At 45.4% G+C, this 27,034-nt stretch overlaps 2 protein-coding genes across 3 annotated transcripts in view; both read right to left on the bottom strand.

The window, feature by feature from the left end:
* Window positions 1-999: 999 nt before the first annotated feature.
* On the bottom strand, window positions 1,000-8,228 carry LOC124013265 (probable C-mannosyltransferase DPY19L4). Its single transcript, XM_046327524.1, has 20 exons — window positions 8,027-8,228; window positions 7,630-7,729; window positions 7,352-7,519; window positions 7,000-7,124; window positions 6,540-6,630; window positions 6,219-6,340; window positions 5,879-6,024; window positions 5,412-5,535; window positions 5,067-5,201; window positions 4,738-4,869; window positions 4,376-4,477; window positions 4,107-4,180; window positions 3,756-3,914; window positions 3,527-3,646; window positions 3,312-3,432; window positions 2,586-2,642; window positions 2,413-2,495; window positions 2,121-2,253; window positions 1,755-1,913; window positions 1,000-1,573 (listed from the first exon to the last, which is right to left on the bottom strand). Exons 1-20 carry the CDS (start codon window positions 8,051-8,053, stop codon window positions 1,409-1,411), a joined length of 2,343 nt encoding a protein of 780 aa, XP_046183480.1. The 5' UTR covers window positions 8,054-8,228; the 3' UTR covers window positions 1,000-1,408.
* Window positions 8,229-22,289: 14,061 nt separating this feature from the next.
* Window positions 22,290-27,034, bottom strand: part of LOC124012058 (zinc finger protein ZFPM2-like) — a 138,877-nt gene continuing 134,132 nt past the window's right edge. For both annotated transcript variants that reach the window (XM_046325430.1, XM_046325431.1), the window contains one exon: window positions 22,290-25,457. In XM_046325430.1, coding sequence (XP_046181386.1) covers window positions 23,038-25,457 — 2,420 coding nt within the window. In that variant the 3' untranslated portion in view covers window positions 22,290-23,037. The remainder of the gene's footprint in view (window positions 25,458-27,034) is intronic.

Here is a 27,034-nt window from a genome sequence, read left to right as displayed (position 1 = left end):
CACTGCTTTAGCTATGTGGCCTATAATTGTTCATTTGAGTGAACATTTTACGTCAAGATTCAGGCTCCTGAGTGGCGCAGCGGTTTAAGGCACTACAGACCCTGGTTCGATCCTGGGCTGTATCACAACCGGCAGTGATTGGGAGTCCCATAAGGGCAGCGCACAATTGGCCCAGCGTCGTCCGGAGTATGCCGTCATTGTAAATAATAATTTGTTTTTAACTGACTTGCCTAGTTACATAAAGGTTAAATAAATAAATAAATAAATACTAAAAGGCATCCAGAGGAATAGGTTTTTAAAATGAAAAGCAACATAAATGGATAGCCTCAGAGCCTGGCTTCACTCCCCATAAGGCAGGGATCATCATCTAGATGAATCCGCGGGCCGATTATTTCTTGAGCGGATGGTCAGTGGGCCAGAACATAATTACAAATAATTTCTACTTTCTAGTCTGCAAATTGACCGCAAGAAGCCCAGATATGTTTGACTAAAACAAAATCATTTCAAGCCCTGCATATACGATCACGTGGCTCTCTATTTCATAAGTTAAAATCACTTGGAGCTGATTTCCTGGTGTTTTGACAGTCTTTTATGTCCACACACACACACACACACACACACACACACACACACACACACACACACACACACACACACACACACACACACACAAAGTAGTCAATTTTATAATAAGGCTGTAATGTAACAAAATGTGGAAAAAGTCAAGTGGTCTGAATACTTTTTTTTTCTCTCAGAAAACTTGGGGGGGCCAAATACAACCACCCACGGGTCAAATTGGAGAATCTTGCCAAAAGTCTTAAGAGTGAGCTCTGGTCAACCTTATCCGCCCCTTCCCTTTTACATCATACAGAAGAAACGGGGTGTACAGGCAAATACATCCTAAGACGCAAAGCAGCAAACTTCAACTGTTAAAACACATATGCACTGCATGTGCGTCAATATTAAGAGGTAAATAATGACAAGAGAATAGTGGACCTGTCTCCCTTACATGCACGTGTGCTTTACTTTCACTCAAGACATCACAGTAAATTAGTGTTTTGGAAAACAAAATACAGTACTATGACTCACATGGCATTGTGAACTTCGCCCCTAACTATTCATTAAGAGTTTGACCACTTATCTGACATGCAATAATTGGGGAACCAACTGAATGTTCTCATCATGGATCTCACTCTGTTACACGTGTGATTTGTTACTGTGCAGAATATCAAGACAATTTACACTCCCAGTAGAATGTCAAGGGGACTGAATATTCAATCAACACTCTTCCACGGATTTTACAGGTACCAACTGCGAAGGGGTTGTATTGCATCCAACTATGGTAACAAGACACTGCAGAGACAGAAGAAAGTCTTGTCTCAGTAGTTAGGCTGAAGCTGAGCTGTCTTCAGTACTGGAAGGAGATGACAGAGTTGACTTTGTAGACGTGATAGGACCTGTTCCAGAAAACCCTTGAGAAGTAGTTTGTGTAGGGCGAGTAGTTCATCTTTATCTCATGACAGAATCGCCCGTGTTTGGAGAAAGAGTACATCTCGCCTTTGTCATACACCACCTGGTGGAGGAAGGAGGGCAACAGTCAACGCAAGAAAGAACAGTCATGTGCAAGAACGCAATCATGTATATAGGCTATATTTCTCAGAGCGTCGTTATGTACTGTAACAATTGACTGCTTATCATCAAAGTGTGTGTGTGCCTGATATAATGTTGCAGGGAGTGGTGTTCATCATACTCACATGGCTGTTGGCGATATCCAGCAGGTCTTTGATCCTGCAGCCCTTGGTATGACTCAACTCGTTGCACAGCGACTCTTCGATAATCACGTAGCTCGTCTTGTGCAAAGACAGAATCTTGTAGACATCTTCCGCGGACCTCATTGCATACACCTGGTATGTCTATTTGACGCAAAACACAAGGTTTCAAATGGGGGGATTGACAGAAGGAAAAAACAAATGACTAGGGAAAACCGCTATCCCATGTTTCAGGAGGAGATATGTTTTAACCTGTAGGATTAATAATATTTGTCCTATCTCATAATGTTTTCTCCTGTCTTCGTCTACTCTACTAAGTGCACACCATATGATTCAGGTAGCCCTACTCACATCCTCACTCCTCCTCAGCAGGTCAATGTCTGAGTAGAGAGGCAGACTGGTCACAGTCCAACCTGAGCACAGCTTCACCGAACCCAACAGCTGTGGGCTGCCCGCGAACACTGCTGCCATCGGGGCATGGGTCCTGGAGAGGAAAGAGAGGAACAGAGGCGGGACGGAAAGAAAAAGAGGGAGGGAGGCAGAAATGGGTTGCTGGGTCAGAACCCTCAGTAAGAATGTACCGTGTAACCCTCAAGTCCGTATTAAATGAGCTGTGTGAGAGGCAATGAGGCAGATTACACACTTTATCCAGTTCATCAGCTCGACTGTGTCTGGGTCATAGAATTCCTGCAGCTCTGATAGTTCTGCTATGACACGGGGAAAGTACTGAAAGAAGGGCAGAGGGTTATGCCAATTTAACATGTTACAAATGTCACCTTAATTGTTAAAGTTCAAAGCATATATTGCAAACCTCACCTCTCTCCATAAACTGAATCCAATGATGGTTGGAACTGCTGTGCTCAATATCAAGGCCTGTTTGGGTAAAACAAGCAGCAAAAGATTAATGCTATACTCTTACATTATGAACAGATATGGTGCTTGTAGCCTAAAACAGACTGTGATAGCAAGGTATCACAGTGTGAAACAACGCAATACAATTGCTTGGAAAGCTTCCTCTTACAACCAGAATAAAATTACATATGAACTTTACTGGTTGTCTCTGCAGTTGGCCCTTAAACCTCTGGAAATTTGAGAATAAATATCTATTATTAACCTGACTTTTCAAGACGCTGGTACTGCAGAGATTTCCATCACCTGACACATGCACATAACCATGTAAACACCTGCACGCGATCGGCTAGTATGCACGCAGCATGTATTTACATCGTGTGAGCGTGCCTCAGGTGATGAACAAACCGTGACAGCCACGCACAGCGGCCCACATGCGTTTTCAAGTCGGTTAAGTAATACTTTCCTGGGAATATTTTGTCTCACATTTCTAACTGCATAAGGACGAAATCAGCTGACAACCAGTAGAGTAAGTTCAAATAAAATGTATTCAACATTCTGACTTGTAAAGGGACTGTTTGGTGTTCTGGAATCGATTTGTTAGCTATGAATATGGAGACGGAGGCATGTCCACACTCAAAGCGTAGAGGTTATGGTGATTGGAGACAATTGAATGGAAAATGCCTCTCTCACCAGTACCACAGGGTGGATGGACTTCAGCCTCAGCCACCTGAACAAAGTCACCCAGAGCTCTGGAGAACACACGCCAAACGCTGTGAACATGCAGACGTATGGGGTCCACAAATACTTCATCCTGCGGGAGAACACCACATGTGAACAATGACAGCCATTTGTTTTCATGTCTGAAAGGTTATAGCAAGTAAACCTGAATCATGTAGGAACCATACCCCTCAAAGACCATAGCCAGAGCCCCGAACAGCATTGTGTGGAAAACGTGGTAGATGACCTCGGGTTGCTCTCCTATTCGTCCATCTTCGAGTCTGAGGTTCATTTTCATTGGCTCACCACTATCACCATGGAGACACAAAAATGACTGAATGGCCATATGAAGGTTTTTGTATTTCAAATCGACCACATTATGAGAACACAAAACAACAGCTATGTGTAGTTTCTAACCTGAGCCTCCTGTAGATGGTCTGCAGTGTTGATATGAGACAGATAAGGAGGACCAGTAGATAAAAAGGCAGGACTGATGCTTGGGTCAGCCGCAGGAAAAAGTCCTGACTGGGGGTCTGGAAGCATTCTTGACACAGGAGCCGGTTAGTCACAAAGTCTCTGAGGAAGAGAAACCATTCAATATTTTCATCAACATTTTAATATTTACTGTTGTTCATTGCTAGTTAACATTATGATTGAACACTTAATATTACTACAATAAGACTTCACACTAGAATTATCTTATCGTTGTCTTATCGCTGAATGCCAAATATTTGGGTCAGTTGTATGTTAGAAAGTGTTACAACTCACGTTGTTGTGTTGAGTCCGAATTTCACTTCAAGAAATTTCAAAATGAAATCACTCTCTCTGACTGGCATTAGTCGCTGGAAATCAAATTAGATATATTACATGAAAATGTTGATTTTCCAACTCAAATCCCATCTACTACAACATGTTGTGTGATTGTTAATCAGACATTGCAATTTCCTTTCCAATACACATCCAGAGGGGGAACACTCCCATATTTCCAACAATGTTACAATATTGATGAAACTGAACCAAAACTCAGGGACTCTCACCTTGGCCACATAGCTGAAGGTGATCCCGGTGGTGAAGCAAAGGTAGAAATGCAGAAAGAGCTTCATCAGTCTGGCCACTAGGGGGCCCATCTTCATGTTTTGCTGAAAACAAGACCACAGACAACATTTGAAAGCGATTGTGGCAACTGCCAAAGAAACCTCTGATTATCTAACATTAGCAGCTTCCATCATCTTATTAAGCCTAATTTACACCTTATGCTTCAATCAAACGTTCCCCCCATGTGCGAACGGTAGCGGATGTTCAATATTTCATCATTTTGCGTGCAAGGTGGAAGCTAACTTACAGCTCCAAAGCCTCACTGCCATTTGGTTTCACAGAGTAAGTCAGAAGCTCTCTCTACCTGGAAGTACCTCGCTAGCACTGAGCTGATGAGGAGGCTGAGCAAAGGAGAGCTGAGCAGGGCTGGGTTCTGGAATTGGAGGACGTAGGCCAGGAAGAGAGAGCTCAGGTACACCTTGTGAATGTCAGCCATCTTGTCAACCACACAGAGAGACAGAAAAGAGAGACGATGAGTCCATATCCAATTGACTGAATACTATGACATTTTATCCTACCAAAATTTATTTCAGCAAATGTGTCATCTATAACAACCATGAAGACGGAAGTCAGCATGTAGGTCTTCAAAATCAGATAATATCCCAATAACTTTGGAGGGCAGTAAGTAAGTACCTTGCGGGACGGCACCAGGTCAAAGGAGTCGAGCAGGAACAGGGCCAGGCCCTGGATGAAGAGCACGTAGTGGCTGTGCTCCCACACCAGGATGAAGGTGAAGGTGGTGGCACTCATCAGGAGGTAACAGAACATCTACAACACAGAGAGGAGAGCCATCGTGGGAAAAACCCACAGGTGGTATGATGAAACACAAACTTAAAATATCCATATTCCCTATGATGAGCTCACAGCTTTTAAATCAATTTCATTGAAAGCAATACACAGAATGTCTCACTCTATCCCTCTCTCCAATGACCTAGGTGTTTTTTTTTAGTTTTGAGGTAACATGCAAAGGTAGCTCACCTCTGAGGCTGAGTTAATGTTATTACTCAGGAATCCTGTTAAGGCTGCAACTTGGCAAGAGAAGTAAGGCAAGGCCCAGTTGTCCCGCAGTGGAATGGCATAGTCCACTTTGGTTGTGTCTGGTCTGGGGAGACAATAAATGAACAATGACAGAATTAAAACAGGTTATGTTGTAATGTCTGAATGCCTAGGAAGACCATGATAATGGCTATGTCCTGATTCATCACACTTAAATACTTTCTCTCATGGATTTAACAACGGTGGAAACTACCCTCCAGCCCACACCCCTATGCTTTTAAATCCATGATAGGGAGGGTACAAGTGCACACCTCTGGAAAAAGCAGGACAATGTCCCCATTGCCTGTATCGGAAAGGCCCTGGTCAAAAGTAGTGCACACTATAAAGGGAATAGGGTGCCATTTGGGACACACGCATTGTGTCTGATAGTGTGTCCATCTCCCACTCACCGGTTGATAACATACCAGGCCACAGCCAGTATGCCAGCCACGCACGTGCCACTCATCACCCAGCTGGACACGAAGAGGGCAGTGACGTAGACAGCCTGGAGGCCAAACACCACCCCGATGTAGAAGTATACTGGCTCTATTACATCCTGCAGGGTGGAGGAAACCCTACCAGTCAGACACACACAGAGTACATCACTAGCATCTTTATGGCTGATAAGACTGCAGGATGTGGGTAGGCAGCACGTCAACTAACGCAAGTTTCCATGCAGCCAAAAACAACAAGTTCATGTCAAATCTTTTTGATCAAGGGAAAGAGATGATCTCTAGGTGGTGCACTGACCTGGCTTCCTGTGATTCTATAGAGCAGGCTAGTAATAAGCTCTGGGTACAGAGACAGGCGTTCCACTGCGTTGATGGTCTGACCAGACACAGTCCTGTTGTCTCTCATCAGCTCGTATATCCCTAAAGCAGAAAATCAACAAATACATAACACAGAGATCATAAGATGACTGAAAACCTTAGATGTAGTAACAGTATGGCAACATATGATAGTGTTACAGTATAACTGTGACTGGGTGAGACAGGTTGTCTCAGGTTTGGATATCAAAACCACTGATTTGTATTGGATACTGGTTTGTTTGGGGAAAGATTAGGCTATTACCTCTTTCAAAGGAGGGTGCTGTCAACATGTGTTTGTAGTAGTAATAGTAGAGTCCACTGCCACCCTGGAAGGTGATTTCCCGTTCCAGCTCCTGAAACAAAATAAACACAAAGGCAGGGTAAGCACTGTTCATATTCCTGTTAACACCTGGCCATTATCTAACGATGTATCAGGAGAGAGAGAGAGAGAGAGAGAGAGAGAGAGAGAGAGAGAGAGAGAGAGAGAGAGAGAGAGAGAGAGAGAGAGAGAGAGAGAGAGAGAGAGAGAGAGAGAGAGAGAGAGAGAGAGAGAGAGAGAGAGAAATGGATTGGGGAAGAGCAAGCGCTACCCTAGCCTGGTTACTAGTCTGTAGGCTATCATTCCACTCCTTCCTACTCCTTGTCATGCAAGTGTGGCATGACAAGGAGTGGTAAGGAGTGGAATGGTAACACAGACTAGTACCCAGGCTAGCGCTACCCACCTGTCTGCTAGAAAACCAGAACTTCCTCTCGTGGTAGGTGTAGAGATACACTGCATACATCATGCCACATGTAACTGCTGCCAGGCATCCGAAGAACAGCTTCACTAGACTCTGAAGCATAACCGCTGCGGAGTGGGGGTAGAGTACGTTTGAGCATCACGTTACTGTCAGACAAAAGTCACACACTACACAATGCACGTCTTTTACTGTGTGATTGTGTCAGTCAGTGAGTAACCTTGTCCCCAGGCTATCTGCACATAAGAATTGGAGGAAGAATCTGGTGAAAGAGATTTATCAGTGAGAGGCTCCATCCCTACCCTTACTGCGAGAAAATAACAAGAGATCCACTCACATCTGCAGGCGCTCCGGTTTCTTTTGACAGGAGAGGGCTTCTGACTGTCTGCCTCCTCCTTTTTATCTTCATCCTTCTCCTCTTCATCTTCCTTCTCTTTCTCCTGAACCCCACAGGTAGCTCCATCTGTGTCCTCTGAACACTTCTCCTTCAGACTAACCTTGTCCACTGGTAAAAGAAAAGGAATACATTACAACTTCACCCACATATATGTATTTCCTGGCTGTCATCAAACCATGCAGGCCTACAGTTGACACCTATTGAGTGTGGTTGGTTACTTGTAAAATTCTCTGAGCAAGGTTCAGATTCACATTGCTGGTGTTCCTCCTCTTCTCCCTCCTTTACCACTGTTTTCCGGCATCTCAACTCTGCCATATCCTGTTAAACCACAAGAGGCATATTCACATTATGGGTCAGACACCCTGGCCTAACATAATCCACACAGCGAACGTAACTGCAGCTAGTCCCTGGCTAACTAGCTACCATTCTAGCTAACTAGCACCTAACGTTACTTCTGGCCTGCTAGGTAACGTTAATGAACAATGTTAAGGTTAGCTAGTCAGCTAGCTAGCTAAACAAAATTAGCATACCGACAAAGTCTTAGCAAATTATGACATATCTGTACAAACAGGTAGCTATCTAGCTGGCTAAGATAACGAATACCTAGCTACCTACCAGAGATTCACAGCAATTCCATGACATTAACAGAGCTACTACTACTACTAGCCTGCTAATACTTAGCTAGCTAACGAGTTTGTCTTCGAACTTGCTTCCACGAATGACTAACGAGCTAGCGAGCTGCCCCGAGTCCTCAAGCGATTTTTTTCCCCAACCATTTCTTCCCTACTGTCATCAATCCTTCTCCTACACACTAGATGGCAGTGTGGAAACTAGCTACATGTTTCTGTTAGAACTCCCGGGGAAGAAGTCTTCAACATAGCTAGGTCTAAACCAGGACAATAAACATCAGGAGATGAATCTAGAACTGTTCGGGACTCCGGGATCAATGTGAAGGGGAGCTAGAGGTCTATGGAGGCACAGAGGAGGCTGAAAATGACGTTTGAGGAAGAACAACATAGTTTCATTGAAGTTGTCAATGCTAAAGTGTTAAGAGATGGAGCTTGTTGTTGTGTAAGGACATTGTGCAGAGGGAAACATCTCACAGAGTGAAACCAATAGGGAAGTGTGAAGTGGTGTCGAGCAGCTGGACTGATCAAGCAGGGAAGCAGTGAATTAAATGGGTGATAACAGGAGTGAGTGCCTGTGAGTGTTAGCACTAAAGAGGTAAGCGACAACATTCTAGTGAATATTCAATGATCCCAAGCAACAAGGGGTTGAGTTAGGGTTAGATAGCCTGTCTATTCTGTTACACTTCAAGGCCAGGGTACTGCCAAATAAAGTAACCATAGGATATATGAGTTATTATGTGAGGGTTTATGTACACAAATGGTGGGTGTCAGGCAATGTTGCAGCGTAGGTGCAACAAGTGAGAGTGGTGAGAAGGGTGTCATATGCTGAGGCAGTGAGGGTGGATCCAGGTCTAGGGAGATACAGGTTGAATGGAGAGATGGGTAGGAGCATCTAGACCGGGGATTACGTGGCTGGTGGGCGGGGATATGGTATACATAGATAAGAGAAAGCTGGTGATGTTCATAGCAGGAGCTATCAATCACTGCCTAAGTAGAGCTAATAGTGAAAGTGGCTTATTTCCCTCATTAAAATGGAAATCAATTTATAACATTTTTGACATGCGTTTTTCTGGATTGTTTTGTTGTTACTCTGTCTCTCACTGTTCAAATAAATCTACCATTAAAATTACAGACTGATCATTTCTTTGTCAGTGGGCAAACGTACAAAATCAGCAGGGGATCAAACACTTGTTTCCCTCACTGTACATGTAAGGGGGAGGGGGGGGGGGGGCAATGCAAATAGTCTGGGGAGCCATTTGATTAGATGTCCAGGAGTCTTATGGCTTGGGGGTTGAATCTGTCCTATACTTGGCACTCCGGTACCGCTTGCAGTGCGGTAGCAGAGAGAACAGTCAATGACTAGGGTGGCTGGAGACTTTGACAATTTTTAGGGCCTACCTCTGACAGTGTCTGGTCCTGGATGGCAGGAAGCTTGGCCTCGGTGATGTACTGGGCCGTACGCATGACCCTCTGTAGTGCCTTGCTGTCGGAGGCCGAGCAGTTGCCATACCAGCCAGTGTTGCAACCCGTCAGGATGCTCTCGATGGTGCAGCTGTAAAACCTTTTGAAGATCTGAGGACCCATGACAAATCTTTTCAGTCTCTTGAGGGAGAATAGGTTTTGTCATGCCCTCTTCACAACTGTCTTGGTGTGCTTGGACCATGTTAGTTTGTTGGTGATGTGGACACTAAGGAACTTGAAGCTCTCAACCTACTCCACTGCAGCACCGTCGATGAGAATGGGGACGTGCTCAGTCCTCCTTTTCCTGTAGTCCACAATCATCTCCTTTCTCTTGATCACGTTGAGGGACAGGTTGTTGTCCTTTCACCACACGATCAGGTCTCTGATCAGGTCTCTGATCCCTATAGTCTCAATGTTGTCGGTGATCATGCCTACCACTGTTGCGTCATCGGCAAACTTAACGATGGTGTTGGAGTTGTGCCTGGCCATGCAGTCATGAGTGAACAGGGAGTACAGGAGGGGACAGAACATGCACCCCTGAGGGGCCCCCGTGTTAAGGATCATTGTGGTGGACATGTTGTTACCTACCCTTACCACCTGGGGGCGACTCGTCGGGAAGTCCAGGATCCAGTTGCAGAGGGAAGTGTTTAGTCCTAAATTTAGGGATGAGCTTTGAGGGCACTATGGTGTTGAACGCTGAGCTGTAGTCAATGAATAGCATTCTCACACAGGTGTTCCTTTTGTCCAGGTGTGAAAGGGCCATTTTTTAACCTTTATTTAACTAGGCAAGTCAGTTAAGAACAAATTCTTACTTCAATGACGGCCTAGGAACAGTGGGTTAACTGCCTGTTCAGGGGCAGAACGACAGATTTGTACCTTGTCAGTTCGGGGATTTGAACTTGCAACCTTTCGGTTACTAGTCCAACTCTCTAACCACTAGGCAAAAAAAGTATTTAGTCAGCCACCAATTGTGAAAGTTCTCCCACTTAAAAGGTACACTTCAACTATGACAGACAAAATTAGATTTTTTTTCTCCAGAAAATCACATTGTAGGATTTTTAATGAATTTGTTTGCAAATTATGGTGGAAAATAACTATTTGGTCACCTACAAACAAGCAAGATTTCTGGCTCTCACAGACCTGTAACTTCTTCTTTAAAGAGGTTCCTCTGTCCTCCACTCGTTACCTGTATTAATGGCACCTGTTTGAACTTGTTATCAGTATAAAAGACACCTGTCCACAACCTCAAACAGTCACACCCCAAACTCCACTATGGCCAAGACCAAAGAGCTGTCAAAGGACACCAGAAACAAAATTGTAGACCTGCACCAGGCTGGGAAGACTGAATCTGCAATAGGTAAGCAGCTTGGTTTGAAGAAATCAACTGTGGGAGCAATTATTAGGAAATGGAAGGCATACAATAATATAATATAATATATGCCATTTAGCAGACGCTTTTATCCAAAGCGACTTACAGTCATGTGTGCATACATTCTACGTATGGGTGGTCCCGGGAATCGAACCCACTACCCTGGCGTTACAAGTGCCATGCTCTACCAACTGAGCTACAGATACAAGATCTCCCTCGATCTGGGGCTCCATGCAAGATCTCACCCCGTGGGGTCAAAATGATCACAAGTACGGTGAGCAAAAATCCCAGAACCACACGGGGGGACCTAGTGAATGACCTGCAGAGAGCTGGGACCAAAGTAACAAAGTCTACCATCATTAACACACTACGCCGCCAGGGACTCAAATCCTGCAGTGCCAGACCTGTCCCCCTGCTTAAGCCAGTACATGTCCAGGCCCGTCTGAAGTTTGCTAGAGAGCATTTGGATGATCCAGAAGAAGATTGGGAGAATGTCACATGGTCAGATGAAACCAAAATATAACTTTTTGGCAAAAACTCAACTCGTTGTGTTTGGAGGACAAAGAATGCTGAGTTGCATCCAAAGAACACCATACCTACTGTGAAGCATGGGGGTGGAAACATCATGCTTTGGGGCTGTTTTTCTGCAAAGGGACCAGGATGACTGATCCGTGTAAAGGAAAGAATGAAAGGGGCCATGTATCATGAGACTTTGAGTGAAAATCTCCTTCCATCAGCAAGAGCATTGAAGATGAAACGTGGCTGGGTCTTTCAGCATGACAATGATCCCAAACACACCACCCGGGCAATGAATGAGTGGCTTCGTAAGAAGCATTTCAAGGTCCTGGAGTGGCCTAGCGAGTCTCCAGATCTCAACCCCATAGAAAATCTTTGGAGGGAGTTGAAAGTCCGTGTTGCCCAGCAACAGCCCAAAAACATCACTACTCTAGAGGAGATCTGCATGGAGGAATGGGCCAAAATACCAGCAACAGTGTGTGAAAACCTTGTGAAGACCTCTGTCATTGCCAACAAAGGGTATATAACAAAGTATTGAGATAAACTTTTGTTATTGACCAAATGCTTATTTTCCACCATAATTTGCAAATAAATTCATAAAAAATCCTACAATGTGATTTTCTGGATTTCCCCCCCTCATTTTGTCTGTCATAGTTGAAGTGTACCTATGATGAAAATTACAGGCGTCTCTCATTTTTTTAAGTGGGAGAACTTGCACAATTGGTGGCTGACTAAATACTTTTTTGCCCCACTGTATATGGCCTTTTCTTTGCAACTCTGCCTAGAAGGCCAGCATCCTGGAGTCGCCTCTTCACTGTTGACGTTGAGACTGGTGTTTTGCGGGTACTATTTAATGAAGCTGCCAGTTGAGGACTTGTGAGGTGTCTGTTTCTGAAATTAGACACTAATGTACTTGTCCTCTTGCTCAGTTGTGCACCGGGGCCTCCCACTCCTCTCTCTGTTCTGGTTAGAGCCAGTTTGCGCTGTTCTGTGAAGGGAGTAGTACACAGCGTTGTACGAGATCTTCAGTTTCTTGGCAATTTCTCACATGGAATAGCCTTCATTTCTTAGAACAAGAGGAGACTGACGAGTTTCCGAAGAAAGGTCTTTGTTTGTGGCCATTTTGAGCCTTTAATCGAACCCACAAATGCTGATGCTCCAGATACTCAATTAGTCTCAAGAAGGCCAGTTTTATTGCTTCTTTAATCTGGACAACAGTTTTCAGCTGTGATAACATAATTGCAAAAGTTTTTTTTCTAATGATCAATTAGCCTTTTAAATTCATAAACTTGGATTAGCTAACACAACGTGCCATTGAACACAGGAGTGATGGTTGCTGATAATGGGCCTCTGTATGCCTATGGAGATATTCCATTAAAAATCAGCCGTTTCCAGCTACAATAGTCATTTACAATATTAACAATGTCTACACTGTATTTCTGATCAATTTGATGTTATTTTAATGGACAATTCATTTTTATTTTCTTTCAAAAACAAGGGCATTTTTAAGTGACCCCAAACGTTTAATCGGTAGTATATATGCATATTCAGTATACAGTTGAAGTCGGAAGTTTACATACACTTAGGTTGGAGTCATTAAATCTTGTTTTTCAACCACTCCAAAATATGTATTGTTAACAAACTATAGTTTTCTGCAAGTCGGTTAGGGCATCTACTTTGTGCATGACACAAGTAATCTTTCCAACAATTGTTTGCAGACAGATTATTTCACTTATAATTCACTGTATCACGATTTCAGTGGGTCAGAAGTTTACATACACGAAATTGACTGTGCCTTCAAACAGCTTGGAAAATTCCAGAAAATGATGCCATGACTTGAGAAGCTTCTGATTGACAACAGGCTAATTGACACAATTTTAGTCAATTGGAGGTGTACCTGTGGATGTATTTCAAGGCCTACCTTTCAAACTCAGTGGCTCTTTGCTTGACGTCATGGGAAAATCAAAAGAAATCAGCCAAGAAAAAAATTGTAGACCTCCACAACTCTGGTTCATCCTTGGGAGCAATTTCCAAACGCCTGAAGGTACCACATTCATCTGTACAAACAATAGTACACAAGTATAAACACCATGGGACCACGCAGCCGCCATACCGCTCAGGAAGGAGATGCGTTCTGTCTCCTAGAGATGAACGTACTTTGGTGCGAAAAGTTAAAATAAATCCCAGAACAACAGCAAAGGACCTTGGGAAGATGCTGGAGGAAATAAAACGTATCTGGAGGTATCCACAGTAAAAACGAGTCCTAAATTGACATAACCTGAAAGGCCGCTCAACAAGGAAGAAGACACTGCTCCAAAACCACCATAAAAAAGGCAAACTACAGTTTGCAACTGCACATGGGGACAAAGATCGTACTTGTTGGAGAAATGGCCTCTGGTCTGATGAAACAAAAATAGAACTGTTTGGCCATAATGACCATCGTTATGTTTGGATGAAAAAGTGGGAGGCTTGCAAGCCGAAGAACAACATCCCAACCGTGAAGCATGGGGGTGGCAGCATCATGTTTTTGGGGTGCTTTGCTGCAGGAGAGACTGGTGGACTTCACAAAACAGATGGCGTCATGAGGTAGGAAACTTATGTGGATATATTGAAGCAACATCTCAAGACATCAGTCAGGAAGTTAAAGCTTGGTCGCAAATGGGTCTTCCAGATGGACAATGACCCCAAGCATACTTCCAAAGTTGTAGCAAAATGGCTTAAGGACAACAAAGTCAAGGTATCAAGCCCTGACCATAGAAAATCCCATAGAAAATGTGTGGGCAGAACTGAAAAAACATGTGCGAGCAAGGAGGCCTACAAACCTGACTCAGCTCTGTCAGGAGGAATGGGCCAAAATTCACCCAACTTATTGTGGGATGCTGGTGGGAGGCTACCCAAAACATTTGACCCAAGTTACACAATTTAAAGGCAATGCTACCAAATACTAATTGAGTGTATGTAAACTTCTGACCTACTGGGAATGTGATGAAAAAAATAAAAGCTGAAATAAATAATTTTCTCTGCTATTTTTCTGACATTTCACATTCTTAAAATAAAGTGGTGATCCTAACTTACCTAAAACATGGATTTTTTGCTAGGATTAAATGTCAGGAATTGTGAAAAACTGAGTTTAAATGTAGTTGGCTAAGGTGTATGTAAACTTCCGACTTAAACTGTATGTCCTCGATTGGATCTGGGCAGAGGTCCCAATTTGTCCTTATCTATCCTCTGAAAAGGGGTCTCGATTATTGGTTTAGGGATTTTGATAGGTTACCTTTGGGTCTGTTTTCTGGCATTCATCGCACTGCTGGTAGTAATCGTGGACAGCCCTCTTCATTCCGGGCCAGTAAAACCGAGCCAGGATCCGATAATAGTTTTTCTTCACTCCTAGGTGTGCTCCAAGCAAATGTGAGTGTGCTAGGTATAGGAATTTGGAGATGTAACATTTGGGCACTAAGAACAACTCTAGCATTTCATCTCATCTCAATAGATTGTTTTTGACCGCAAAATGTGGAATGGAACGATCACTCACCCCCTCTACTGGTTTTCGACTGACAACTCCCACACTCACCCCCTCTACTGGTTTTTGACCAACAGCTCCCACACTCACCTCCTCTACTGGTTTTCGACTGACAACTCCCACACTCATCCACTCGCCTGCTCCAGGTTAAGATCGGTGATTTGGGCAGTGCCGAACTGTCCCAGGGAGGTTCCCTTTCCCTCCTCTGTAAAGGAAAACTCTGAAAACTCTTCATCTCGATCGGTGCTGGGGAGAGCCAAGGGGGGGGATCAGCTGTGGCCTGCGCAGAGCCTGAGGAGGAGGGAGGGAAAGCGGCGGCACAGGCTGGTATGATGCTTCTATGTCGGGGAACGATTTTCCTTTTCCATGAAGCTGTTCTCCTAGAGGCTGTGACCCCCCTGCTCCAGAATCTCTGGGAAACCAGGCAGTCCCGGCCCACTAGGACATTTACTGGCAATTTGTCTACTACCCCAGCTACAATCACAAAGCTAACTTGAGTTTTCACTTCCACACGGCAGGTACGGTAACCTTTTGTATCTCCATGTATACAAGCGACTGTTATGGGCGGCCCTAAGGGGTCGGCGGCAAATTGAGGCATGATGAGAGTCACCAAACTACCTGTGTCCAACTAGGAAGCCACATCCTGACTGCCTATTTTGACTGGGATCTGAGGGGCTGCAGTTGCTTCCTGGACCCAGCAGGTTGTGATGTAGCCACACGTTCTGGTGGTCTTCTCTGCGGGACTGACCATTTGCATGGACTCATTGTTTCAAAGGGCAGCTTCAGGCCGGGTGTCCCTCCTGGTCCCCACTTCTGGTGTGATCTGGGTTCAGTAATAGGAAGCCATCTTGAAGTGGGGTTCAAATAGGTGTCTCCCTTTCTACCATGCGTTGGTTCGGCCTTGACTTCAGGCCTACTGGGCTCTGGCATACTGCTTCGCAACATCTCTACAGTAACCTGGTCATTTTCTAATATAGCGACCAGGGTGTCAACATGTTGCACTGAGCAGCATGGCTCTTTGCATCGGTGGTGAGGCCCCGGATACATTTGTCCATTACTAGTCGATCTATTGCTAATAGCCGTCCCCCGTACTAAGCCAACTTCTAGTTAGTCTAACCAGCTCGGCTATTTTTGACATTTTTACCTTTATTTAACTAGGCAATCAGTTAAGAACAAATTCTTATTTTCAATGACGGCCTAGGAACAGTGGGTTAACGGCCCTGTTCAGGGGCAGAACGACAGATTTTTACCTTGTCAGCTCGGGTATTTGATCTTGCAACCTTTCGGTTACTAGTCCAATGGTCTAACCACTAGGCTACCTGTCACCACATTAGAGGTCTTACCGGGGGTGGCCATCATAGGCCCAGGAGTGGAACCGTTGGGCCCGGGTTGGTATGTTGTGCCCATAATTGGCCAGATGACAGTTTTCAGAGCAACATAGTTGTCGACGTCCACCAGTGCCAAGTCCCTACAGGCCCTTTGGACTTCTCCAGTCAGAAAGGGGGCCACCTTGCCTGGTTCCGCCATTTGGTCCAGCCGGAGCATGGCTTGGGTAAGCTTTGGGACTGCCTCCTGAAGGACAAGGAAGATGCTGTTACAGCATCTTCCATGATGACCACTGGCTTCTTATTTTATTGTGAGTTCAGAGCATGGGAGGGTTCTGCCAGCATTCTCCACCAAGTGTGCCATTCCCGTGGAGTCACAATAAAATAAGACAGCGGGAGACAGTTTTACGGTGCTCAAACAAAAGTAGTTCTTTAATAAAGGTTGGGGGGAACGGCAAGGGGAGAAATACAACTGCAAGGCCTCTCAGATAATGAGTTGGTCGCTCTGTGTCTGGCGTTGCGGCTCCACGGACTGCCTATGTTAATGCACAAACAAAAGAGAGAGACAGAGATGAGTCTGGGGTCTTAATATTTTCTCTAAACATGCGCTGGGTGGCGTGCTGCCCCGGGAATGAGTTCTCTTCCTTTGGGGACAAAGAAAAGGAAGAGAGAGAGACAGGTGAGTCAAACATTGCCTGGAATCTTCTTTGGTGTCTAATCACTGTGCTTATCATACTCACTCTGGTTCTTCTGGGGTTTAGGCGTACCCTCTGCCTGTCTGCCCGAGTGACTGCACCACTACCTATACCCGTTGGGTTATCTAGGAACAGGTGGGACCAATTCCAGGTCCAATTGGTTGCAGCACCTGGACTGGGTAGTATTGGTGTTGAATCACCAGCCCCTGTTGGTGCCTGTAGAGCTGTCCATGGTTTTGAATCACCAGCCCCTGTTGGTGCCTGTAGAGCTGTCCATGGTGTTGAATCACCAGCCCCTGTTGGTGCCTGTAGAGCTGTTGATGGTGTTGAATCAGAATCCCCTGTTGGTGCCTGTAGACCTGTCCACGGTGTGAACTCACCTTGGCCTCTCTATCCCAGTAGAGCTGTCCATGGTGTTAACTCACCTTGGCCTCTCTATCCCTGTAGAGCTGTCCATGGTGTTAACTCACCTTGGCCTCTCTATCTCTGTAGAGCCCTCCATGGTGTTGAATCAACAGCCCCTGTTGGTGCCTGTAGAGCTGTCCATGGTGTGAACTCAACTTGCCCTCTCTATCCCTGTAGAGCTGTCCATGGTGTGAACTCACCTTGGCCTCTCTATCCCTGTAGAGCTGTCCATGGTGTGAACTCACCTTGGCCTCTCTATCCCTGTAGAGCTGTCCATGGTGTGAACTCACTTTGTGTGTTGGCCCCCGGGTTGCCACAACATGCATACGCACACAGGCACTAGCACACGCACTCTACACACACATACATTGTAATATTGTTGTATGTTGGTATTAAACATTTTGTATTGTAGATATGTAGAGGTGTAATAATGTTATATGATGTACTGTTTTATATTTTGTTTATATATAATGTAAGTGCCTTATTGTGTTTGGACCCCAGGAAGAGTCATCATCTAACGTTAATGGCGATCCCTAACAAATACAAATCATGTGGTTATTCTGTAAGGGTAGAATAAAACCATTTTTATACCATTATTGTTCTTTATTTATTTATTCAGGGAAAACCCATTGAGACCATGTTATCACTCCCAAGGATGCCCTGATCACAACAATACAACAACCAATAAATACAATGTAAAACAAAAATGTATTATGTTAACTGATGGAGAATGAACAGCCTGGTGTCTCCAGGAGCGTTATGACAAGATGGACATGTGTTTCCTTAGCAGCCTGTGCTGCCACAGCCTTTCTTTGACATAGACCTAGTCGACTAGTCTGTGTGATGAGAAATATATTACAGAGAACAGTTTTGTATAAAGTCTCTCTGCTTAGCTTTGTGATGAGAAAGTCTAGTCAAACAGAGATCTGGGTGGCAGACCAGAGCCATGTTAATCTGATACAAGACAACATTAAGAAAAATCTATCAGGGAGACTAAATATGTTCAGCATTACAAAAAGTCCATGTACATCAAATTCACCACTCTGAAAGACCAAGCGTTATATATATATATGATAAACTGGATATGGTCAAAAACAAAGTCTCTCGTAACACACAGAGCAGAACCAAGACCACCTATAGACCACCAACAACTAAATTATAGCTTGGCAAAATAGCTTTTAGTTTCAGGGCAGTGAAATACTGGAACTCCTTGCCAGAAAGTTCCCAAAAGTGTTTTTAAAGAGATTAAATCGCAAAATGTCTTCAATGAATATAGTGGGTCTAAGAGGTTATTGTAATATGTTGTATTATTTATTAATATGTGCACATGAGGTATGTGGGTGGGAGTAGGCTGGGGGGGGGGTGTACCTCATATGTATAGGTAATAAGAATGTGGATCTTGTTTTGTGTTTTTGTGATGTTTTTTTAAATTACATTTCTTAAGGACTATTGAAAGACTAGCCCTTGGGCTAGAAACAATCCTAATAAAATCTAAATCAAAGTACTGTTGATAATTAACTCTATCTGTGATATTAGTGCTTCATGCACACTTAGTGGTCAAAGTGGGTACTGCCCCTGTGATCATCACCAACAGGAGCCGACATTTGACATTTTAGTCATTTGGCAGATGCTCTAATCCAGAGTGATTTACAGTTAGTGTATTCACCCATGCGTCAAACTGAGTAACATAATTTAAAAAAAGTCCCCATCAATCTAACGCATTCACCTATGTTGGCCTTTTGCATCTGGAAGATGTCAGACTTTTAGACATTCCCAAAATCGGTCTTCTCACAAAAACGACTGTAGCGCCTGAACTATTATGACCACTCTATGGAAAGGGGAGACTCTCACAAACACGACGGTGTTCACCGTTTTGCTCTAGGTCCACCACAAGTGTCACGGGACTCGTCTGAAGATAGATAACCTATACAAGCAAATGAAAGTACGGAGGTAATTTTGTGCCCCTAAAAATATGGGGTTAAATATGTGTAACAAAAAAACATTCTGAGCTTTCTTATATTTTATATTTCCTAGTACTGTAGGACAGACACTTCTAAACCTTATTCCTTATGATATATTTTTAGACTGTCTTTTTTTCAATATATTCAATGCATTTTTATGGGCTATAGTTGTAAAGGCCAAAATTCTATATTTTATCGGACTCGGTGACAGAAACGAGCTTGGACTGGGCTGAGCGGGAGCTGCCCTCCCGTAGGGGTGCGTGGGCCAAGAGACCAGAGGTGGCAGAACAGAGGTCGGGTTGGGGTGAAGGGTTTGAATATAGCCTGAAGATAGGGAGGGAAGTTCCTCTTGCTGCTCCGTAGGCAAGAACCATGGTCTTGGAGTAGATGCGAGCTTCGACTGGAAGCCAGTGAATTGTGTGGAGGAACAGGGTGACATGGGAGAACTTGGGAAGGTTGAAAACCAGAGGGGCTGTCATCCTGACGGAAGATGACAAGTGCCTGGATTAGGACCTGCACCGATTCCTGTGTGAGGTATGGTCAAACTCTACGGATGTTGTAGAGCATGAACCTGCAGGAGCGAGTCACTGCTTTGATATTTGTAGAGAACGACAGGGTGTTGTCCAGGGTCATGCCAAGGTTCTTTGCACTCTGGGAGGGTGACAATGTGGAGTTGTCAACCATGATGGAGAGGTCTTTGAGTGGGCAGGCCTTCCCAGGGAGGAAGTGCAGCTCCGTCGAATTTGAGCTTTAGGTGGTGGGCCAACATGCAAGATGAGATATCTGCCAGGAACGCAGAGATGTGTGTCGCCACCTGGGTGTCAGAAGGGGGGAAGGAGAAAACTAGTTGACTGTCATTTGCATAGCAATGATATGATGGAGCGGAGTGTCTTGGTGGATAGAGAGAAGAGGAGAGGGCCAAGAACCGAGCCCTGGAGGACACCAGTAGTGAGAGTACGTGGTGCAGACACAGATCCTCTCCACGTCACCTGCCAGGTAGGATGCAATCCAAGAGTGTGCAGAGCCTGAGACGCCCAGGCCTGAGAGGGTGGAGTGGAGGATCGGATGGTTCAAGCTGTCGAAGGCAGCAGAGAGATCTAGGAGGATGAGAACAGAGGAGAGAGAGTCAGCTTTGGCAGAGATGAGAGTCTGAAACCCCCAGCCCTGAGACAGTGGAGAGGAGAATATGATGGTTCACAGTATTGAAGGCAGCAGATAGATCTAGGAGGATGAGAACAGAGGAGAGTGAGTCAGCGTTGACAGTGCAGAGAGCCTCCGTGACACAGAGGAGAGCAGTCTGGGTTGAGTGACCCGTCTTGAAGTCTGACTGGTTAGGGGTCCAGAAGATCCTCCGTGACACAGAGAAGAGCAATCTGGGTTGAGTGACCAGTCTTGAAGCCTGATTGGTTAGGGGTCCAGAAGATCCTCCGTGGCACAGAGAAGAGCAGTCTGGGTTGAGTGACCCGTCTTGAAGCCTGACTGGTTAGGGGTCCAGAAGATCCTCCGTGACACAGAGAAGAGCAGTCTGGGTTGAGTGACCCGTCTTGAAGCCTGATTGGTTAGGGTCAAGAAGATTGTTCTGAGAGAGATAAGTCCTCAGGTGATCAGAGAAAGTACTCTGAATTGTTTTGGAAAGAAAAGAAAGAAGGGATAAAGGTCTATAGTTGTTGAAGTCCAGATACAGTAAGTTGTGTTGGTTTCTTGAGGGGCGAGCGACTCGAGCCATTTTAAAGTCAGAGAGGATGCAGCCAGTGGTCAGGGATGAGTTAATGAGGGAAGTGAGGAATGGGAGAAGGCCTCCAGAGATGGTCTGGAGTAGGGAGGAGGAGATGGTGTTGAGTGGATAGGTTGTCGGGTCGCCAGACCTCACTAGTTGCAGGATTTCATCTGGAGAGAGGGGAGAAAGAGGTCCAGGCATAGGTTAGTTCTGTGAGAGTGGGACCAGTGGACCTAATAGGCTGAGTGAATGAGGAGCGGATGTCGTCAACCTGGGACCAGTCGTCGAGAGAGAGAAGATTGTGACAGCGCATGACCGTCTGGGAAGAGGCTGAGTGGCTAGGGTTGGAGGAAAGGGAGACAGAAAAGGAAACAAAGTAGTGATCAGAGGGTTGTTGAAGTGAAATTAGTAGGCAAACAACCTCAAGTAAAGATCAAGCATATTGCCTGCCTTGTGAATTGGAGTGGATTGGGAAAGGGTGAGGCCAAAAAAAGGCAAGGAGAGGAAAGAAATTAGTTGAAGGCAAACGTTGGGCGGATAAAGTCGCCTAGTAAGAAGAGCAGTGAGCCATCGTCAGGAAATTAGCTTATCAAGATGTCCGGTTCATTGAGGGATTCTCCAAGGGCACCCGGTGGGTGATAGATGACAATGTTAAGCTTGAGTGGACAAGTGACAGTGACAGCATGGACTTCAAATGAGGAGATGGACAGGTGAAAGAAAGACTTTGGAATACATTTTGTATGACACTTTATAATGCTTCTGTAAATGACATGTTTGTAAAACTCCCATATCTTGTAGTACATGACATGTTGCAAAAACAAACTTGTTGCAAAAACTAAATTAGTGTTCTTGCTAGATATTTCAGGTCATATAATTTGAATTCTTCACTGCAATGTAGCCTGAGGCTGTGAAGTATCAAATACCATTGAGGACATTCAACCCTTACTAAGCCAAATGGAATGGTCAGACTGCAGAACATTGTTGAATTTATTTGTCCATTTCCTTCAACATAAATTACTCAGCATTTTGAAATAGCCAAAAGCCCCCTGTAGATATTAGCATGCATAGAAGTGATGTCCAAGTCAGTCATGAGTATCCTTGGTATGCAGATAAAACAAGCATTATTATTATTATATCTATTCCATATACACCCACTAGGTGGTGATGTAATATCATGTGTGTATTGTGAGGATGCATATTTGAGGTCAGAGGTACTATAGACAGACATCACAAAGCAAATTGCGCCTGAGATTTTTATTAATATTTCCACAACACGTAAAGTAAAAATATCAAACATTGAGGAATTTCATTCCGAACACAGGCATGCATAGCAACACATTTGAAAAATGTACTGTATTTTTGACATTGGAATGATCACATCACCCAGCCTTCATGGTCAATACTCAAACATGTTATCAACAATTCATCAAAGCAAACAAAATAAAAATGTGAAATCACTTTTTAATGGAGATATAAAAAGAGAACAAGATCAGAGGGACATTTAAAAACAAGTTTTGCATCAGAGTCAAATCAGACATTTAAAATGAATATACAAGCTACAATTTACAGATGAAGTACATGACAAAGTTCTACACTGAAATATAAGATTAACAAACATGTCCTATCATTTCAAAAACAGTATTTTTGTATCACTTCATGACGGTAAACTTACTCAAATAATCTGTACAGATAGACTAGGGTTTGAGGCTTTTCAGACCCAAATAGTTTTTGTTGTACCTCTCTTCATAATCAATATATAAATAGGCATTCAAAAGTCAAATTCTCTGGGCGTATGACACAAGGCTTTAAATATAACTTTTTTTTCAATTAAAAATCTTAACAGTGGAAGTATTTTTCAAATTAAATAAATAAATCACATAGGAGGGAAAGGATGACATTTATTTTGTCCCACAAACATGTTTGCATTATTAAACTGAAGGAGCTGCTACTCTTGATTGTCCACCAGCAGTGCTGCATTTACCCTGTGTGAGGCAGGTTTAGGAGGAGAGACTGGGCACCGGACCGGACTCATTGGACATGCTCGGCGGTGTGTGACGAGCAGTAGAACTTCTTGTGCGTTATGAAGTTGGACAGGTTGTTGAACTGAATGTCACAGGGGTGGCAGTATTTGACGTTACCCTGTGTTGCCTGGATGGAGCCATTTAGGCTTCTCACACAGGAGGGTAGGACCTCCTCTGTCTTAGATACTGCTGGGGAGGACGAGGATGAGGAAGGGCTGTTCTTGGGGTTGACACTGACAGGACTGTCTGAATCTGACAAGGATGATACTTGGCTGTCTGGGAGATAGGAATTAACAAGCTTGTTGTCCTGGAGTGTGTTCTCTGTGCTCTCAGGCTCCTGGCAGCCATTTTGGGGCAAAACACCTGGTGTTTCCTGGCAGCCATCAGGCATAGGCTGTTCTTTTTCCACCTCACTCCCTTCATTGGGGCTCTGTCTCTGCTCGCTGAGCTCTCTCTGCATCACCACTGTACCTGTGGTGTAGTCGGCAGGCTTGATTCCATAAAAGGGTGAAATCTGTTCATCACGTCGAATTTTCTTAAATAACGGAGGGCTAAATTCTTGGGACAGACACTGGTCCCTGTTTTCCTCTTTGATGACAGCGAGCGGATTCCCCTTAGTGCTACCTGTTTGAAAAGACACCTTATTGGCTCCATTGGTGACACATTTCTCCAGGTTTGTATCGTTGTCATCTACTGGGTTGTTAAACCCTTCTCTTTTTACAACCGCAGATATGTTGTGATCTGGAGCAGTGATGGGGCAAGAGCTCAGTTTGTGCGCAAGGTAGTCTTCCACTTTGTTGAAGCTGATCTTGCACTCTGTGCACTCGTGATAGTCCGTGAGTCTTTTAGGAGTGGTAGATAATTTGCCAGGGCTTGATGATGAACACTTTTTACTAAGATCAATAGGGCTGTCCTGATCATCTTGAGCTATGGTGTTGCACTTAGATATCAGAGCTGATTTAGTGACAGGGAGATTAGCCTCTGGATGCTTAGGAACCATGCCAAGAAACAAGTTGTAACTGGGGTGAAACTGGTCACCATATATCTTCCCTGGGTCTTGGTACATGCCTCGTCCTTCAATGGATGCTATCCCAAAGTAATGTGGATGATGACTCATGGGAGGCCTCTGTTGTTCATGGTTGGGAACACTAATTTCTAAGTTCTTCCTCCGTTTCCGCGTACGAACCATTCTCTGGGTGGCGGGCAGTTTGTTTCCATGCACTCGTTTCATGGGTGGGTCATGACGCGTGGCGCAGTAATACTGCTTGTGGACCATGTAGGTCTCGGTACGACTAAAGGTAATCTTACAGGGCTCGCACGTTGTCTTGTTAGGGTCTGTCTCGGGCATTTGGGATGTTTTGGTACTTGTCACATCTCCCTGTATAGAAGGGTTCTCATCTGAACTGGTGGGGGTGGAGGGGTTCTTCACGCTACCAGTGGGCTCAGCATGTACTTGTGCCTTCCCTTCCCCAACATCCAGTCCTGACAAGTTCAGGCGGGGGGACATGAGATGACTGTTGTGGTCAGATTGATGACCCTGACCCATGTTCATGCTGCCCAACCCACCCAAATCCCCACTTTTAGGGCTCCCTGTATCAGCCACTTTGTCCAGGACACCGGCGTAATCATGTGGCTTGGTCACATGCTGCCAACGGCTATTACAGTAGTCCTTTTTATGAACTAAGTAGTTGTCCAAGTTACCGAAAGTGATATTGCATTTGAAACACGTGGCCCCTTTGGGGACAAGGGTGCTGTACATGACATGAGGGAGGTAGTTGTTAGTACCTCCATGCCTCAGTCTACGGTGGACCAGCTCGGACATCTTAGCCAGGATCTCCGAGGCCTGGGGGGCAGCTGTTATGTCCTGTGAGAAGGGGAAATGGGGTAAGAATGGCCCCATTGGGAAAGCAGCGGGGGCCATGTAGTTCTGGATGGGGGAGGATGCCTGGCGAGGGCTGGTGGGTTCCGATTTGACACTGGTGTAGGAGACACTAGACCTGCTTCCTGAGTTAGGGTCAGCTTTCACTGGGAAAGTCTCCATCTTCTCCAGCTCTGCATTGGGACTAGTCCTGGTGTCAATGATGCTACCCAGTACTGGGCTCTGAAGGATCTCCTTCCCCTGTTTCACCATGGCCCGCTGGGGGCTCCTCTCCACGCTGCTGCCCTCCCTGGGAGAGTACTCTGTCTCAACCTGCCTGGGACCGTGCTGTCTGAGTGGGCTGTGGCTGTGTCCGTGATTCTCCCGGTGTTTGTCCAGTTCCCTGAGGGAGGTGAAGCTGAAGTGGCAGTGGGAGCACCGGTAGCTTGTCTGAGACAGGTGGGAGAGAATGTGCTGTTGGAGGCTGGTGAGGGAGTCCGCTGTGTGGTCACAGACTGTGCATGTCATACTACTGCTGCCAGTGGACACCACCTCCTCCATCTTAACACCTGAGGAGAAGAAGACATTTTAGATTGTTAGTGCCTTCAGAAAGTTCCACTCATGTACTTTTTTCACATTTTGTTGTGCTACAAGGTGGGATTATCCCTCCCTATCCCCTCCTCTCTTCTCCAGACCATTTCCGGAGACCTTCTCCCTTACCTCACCTCGCTCATCAACTTATCCCTGACCGCTGGCTACGTCCCTTCCGTCTTCAAGAGAGCGAGAGTTGCACCCCTTCTGAAAAAACCTACACTCGATCCCTCCGATGTCAACAACTACAGACCAGTATCCCTTCTTTCTTTTCTCTCCAAAACTCTTGAACGTGCCGTCCTTGGTCAGCTCTCCCGCTATCTCTCTCAGAATGACCTTCTTGATCCAAATCAGTCAGGTTTCAAGACTAGTCATTCAACTGAGACTGCTCTTCTCTGTATCACGGAGGCGCTCCGCACCGCTAAAGCTAACTCTCTCTCCTCTGCTCTCATCCTTCTAGACCTATCGGCTGCCTTCGATACTGTGAACCATCAGATCCTCCTCTCCACCCTCTCCGAGTTGGGCATCTCCGGCGTGGCCCACGCTTGGATTGCGTCCTACCTGACAGGTCGCTCCTACCAGGTGGCGTGGCGAGAATCTGTCTCCTCACCATGCGCTCTCACCACTGGTGTCCCCCAGGGCTCTGTTCTAGGCCCTCTCCTATTCTCGCTATACACCAAGTCACTTGGCTCTGTCATAACCTCACATGGTCTCTCCTATCATTGCTATGCAGACGACACACAATTAATCTTCTCCTTTCCCCCTTCTGATGACCAGGTGGCGAATCGCATCTCTGCATGTCTGGCAGACATATCAGTGTGGATGACGGATCACCATCTCAAGCTGAACTTCGGCAAGACGGAGCTGCTCTTCCTCCCGGGGAAGGACTGCCCGTTCCATGATCTCGCCATCACGGTTGACAACTCCATTGTGTCCTCCTCCCAGAGCGCTAAGAACCTTGGCGTGATCCTGGACAACACCCTGTCGTTCTCAACTAACATCAAGGCGGTGGCCCGTTCCTGTAGGTTCATGCTCTACAACATCCGCAGAGTACGACCCTGCCTCACACAGGAAGCGGCGCAGGTCCTAATCCAGGCACTTGTCATCTCCCGTCTGGATTACTGCAACTCGCTGTTGGCTGGGCTCCCTGCCTGTGCCATTAAACCCCTTCAACTCATCCAGAACGCCGCAGCCCGTCTAGTGTTCAACCTTCCCAAGTTCTCTCACGTCACCCCGCTCCTCCGCTCTCTCCACTGGCTTCCAGTTGAAGCTCGCATCCGCTACAAGACCATGGTGCTTGCCTACGGAGCTGTGAGGGGAACGGCACCTCAGTACCTCCAGGCTCTGATCAGGCCCTACACCCAAATAAGGGCACTGCGTTCATCCACCTCTGGCCTGCTCGCCTCCCTACCACTGAGGAAGTACAGTTCCCGCTCAGCCCAGTCAAAACTGTTCGCTGCTCTGGCTCCCCAATGGTGGAACAAACTCCCTCACGACGCCAGGACAGCGGAGTCAATCACCACCTTCCGGAGACACCTGAAACCCCACCTCTTTA

This window comes from Oncorhynchus gorbuscha, linkage group LG24 (assembly GCF_021184085.1).
Source record: "Oncorhynchus gorbuscha isolate QuinsamMale2020 ecotype Even-year linkage group LG24, OgorEven_v1.0, whole genome shotgun sequence".
NCBI classification, from domain to species: Eukaryota; Metazoa; Chordata; class Actinopteri; order Salmoniformes; family Salmonidae; genus Oncorhynchus; species Oncorhynchus gorbuscha.
This window is presented reverse-complemented; position numbering and strand designations above follow the sequence as displayed.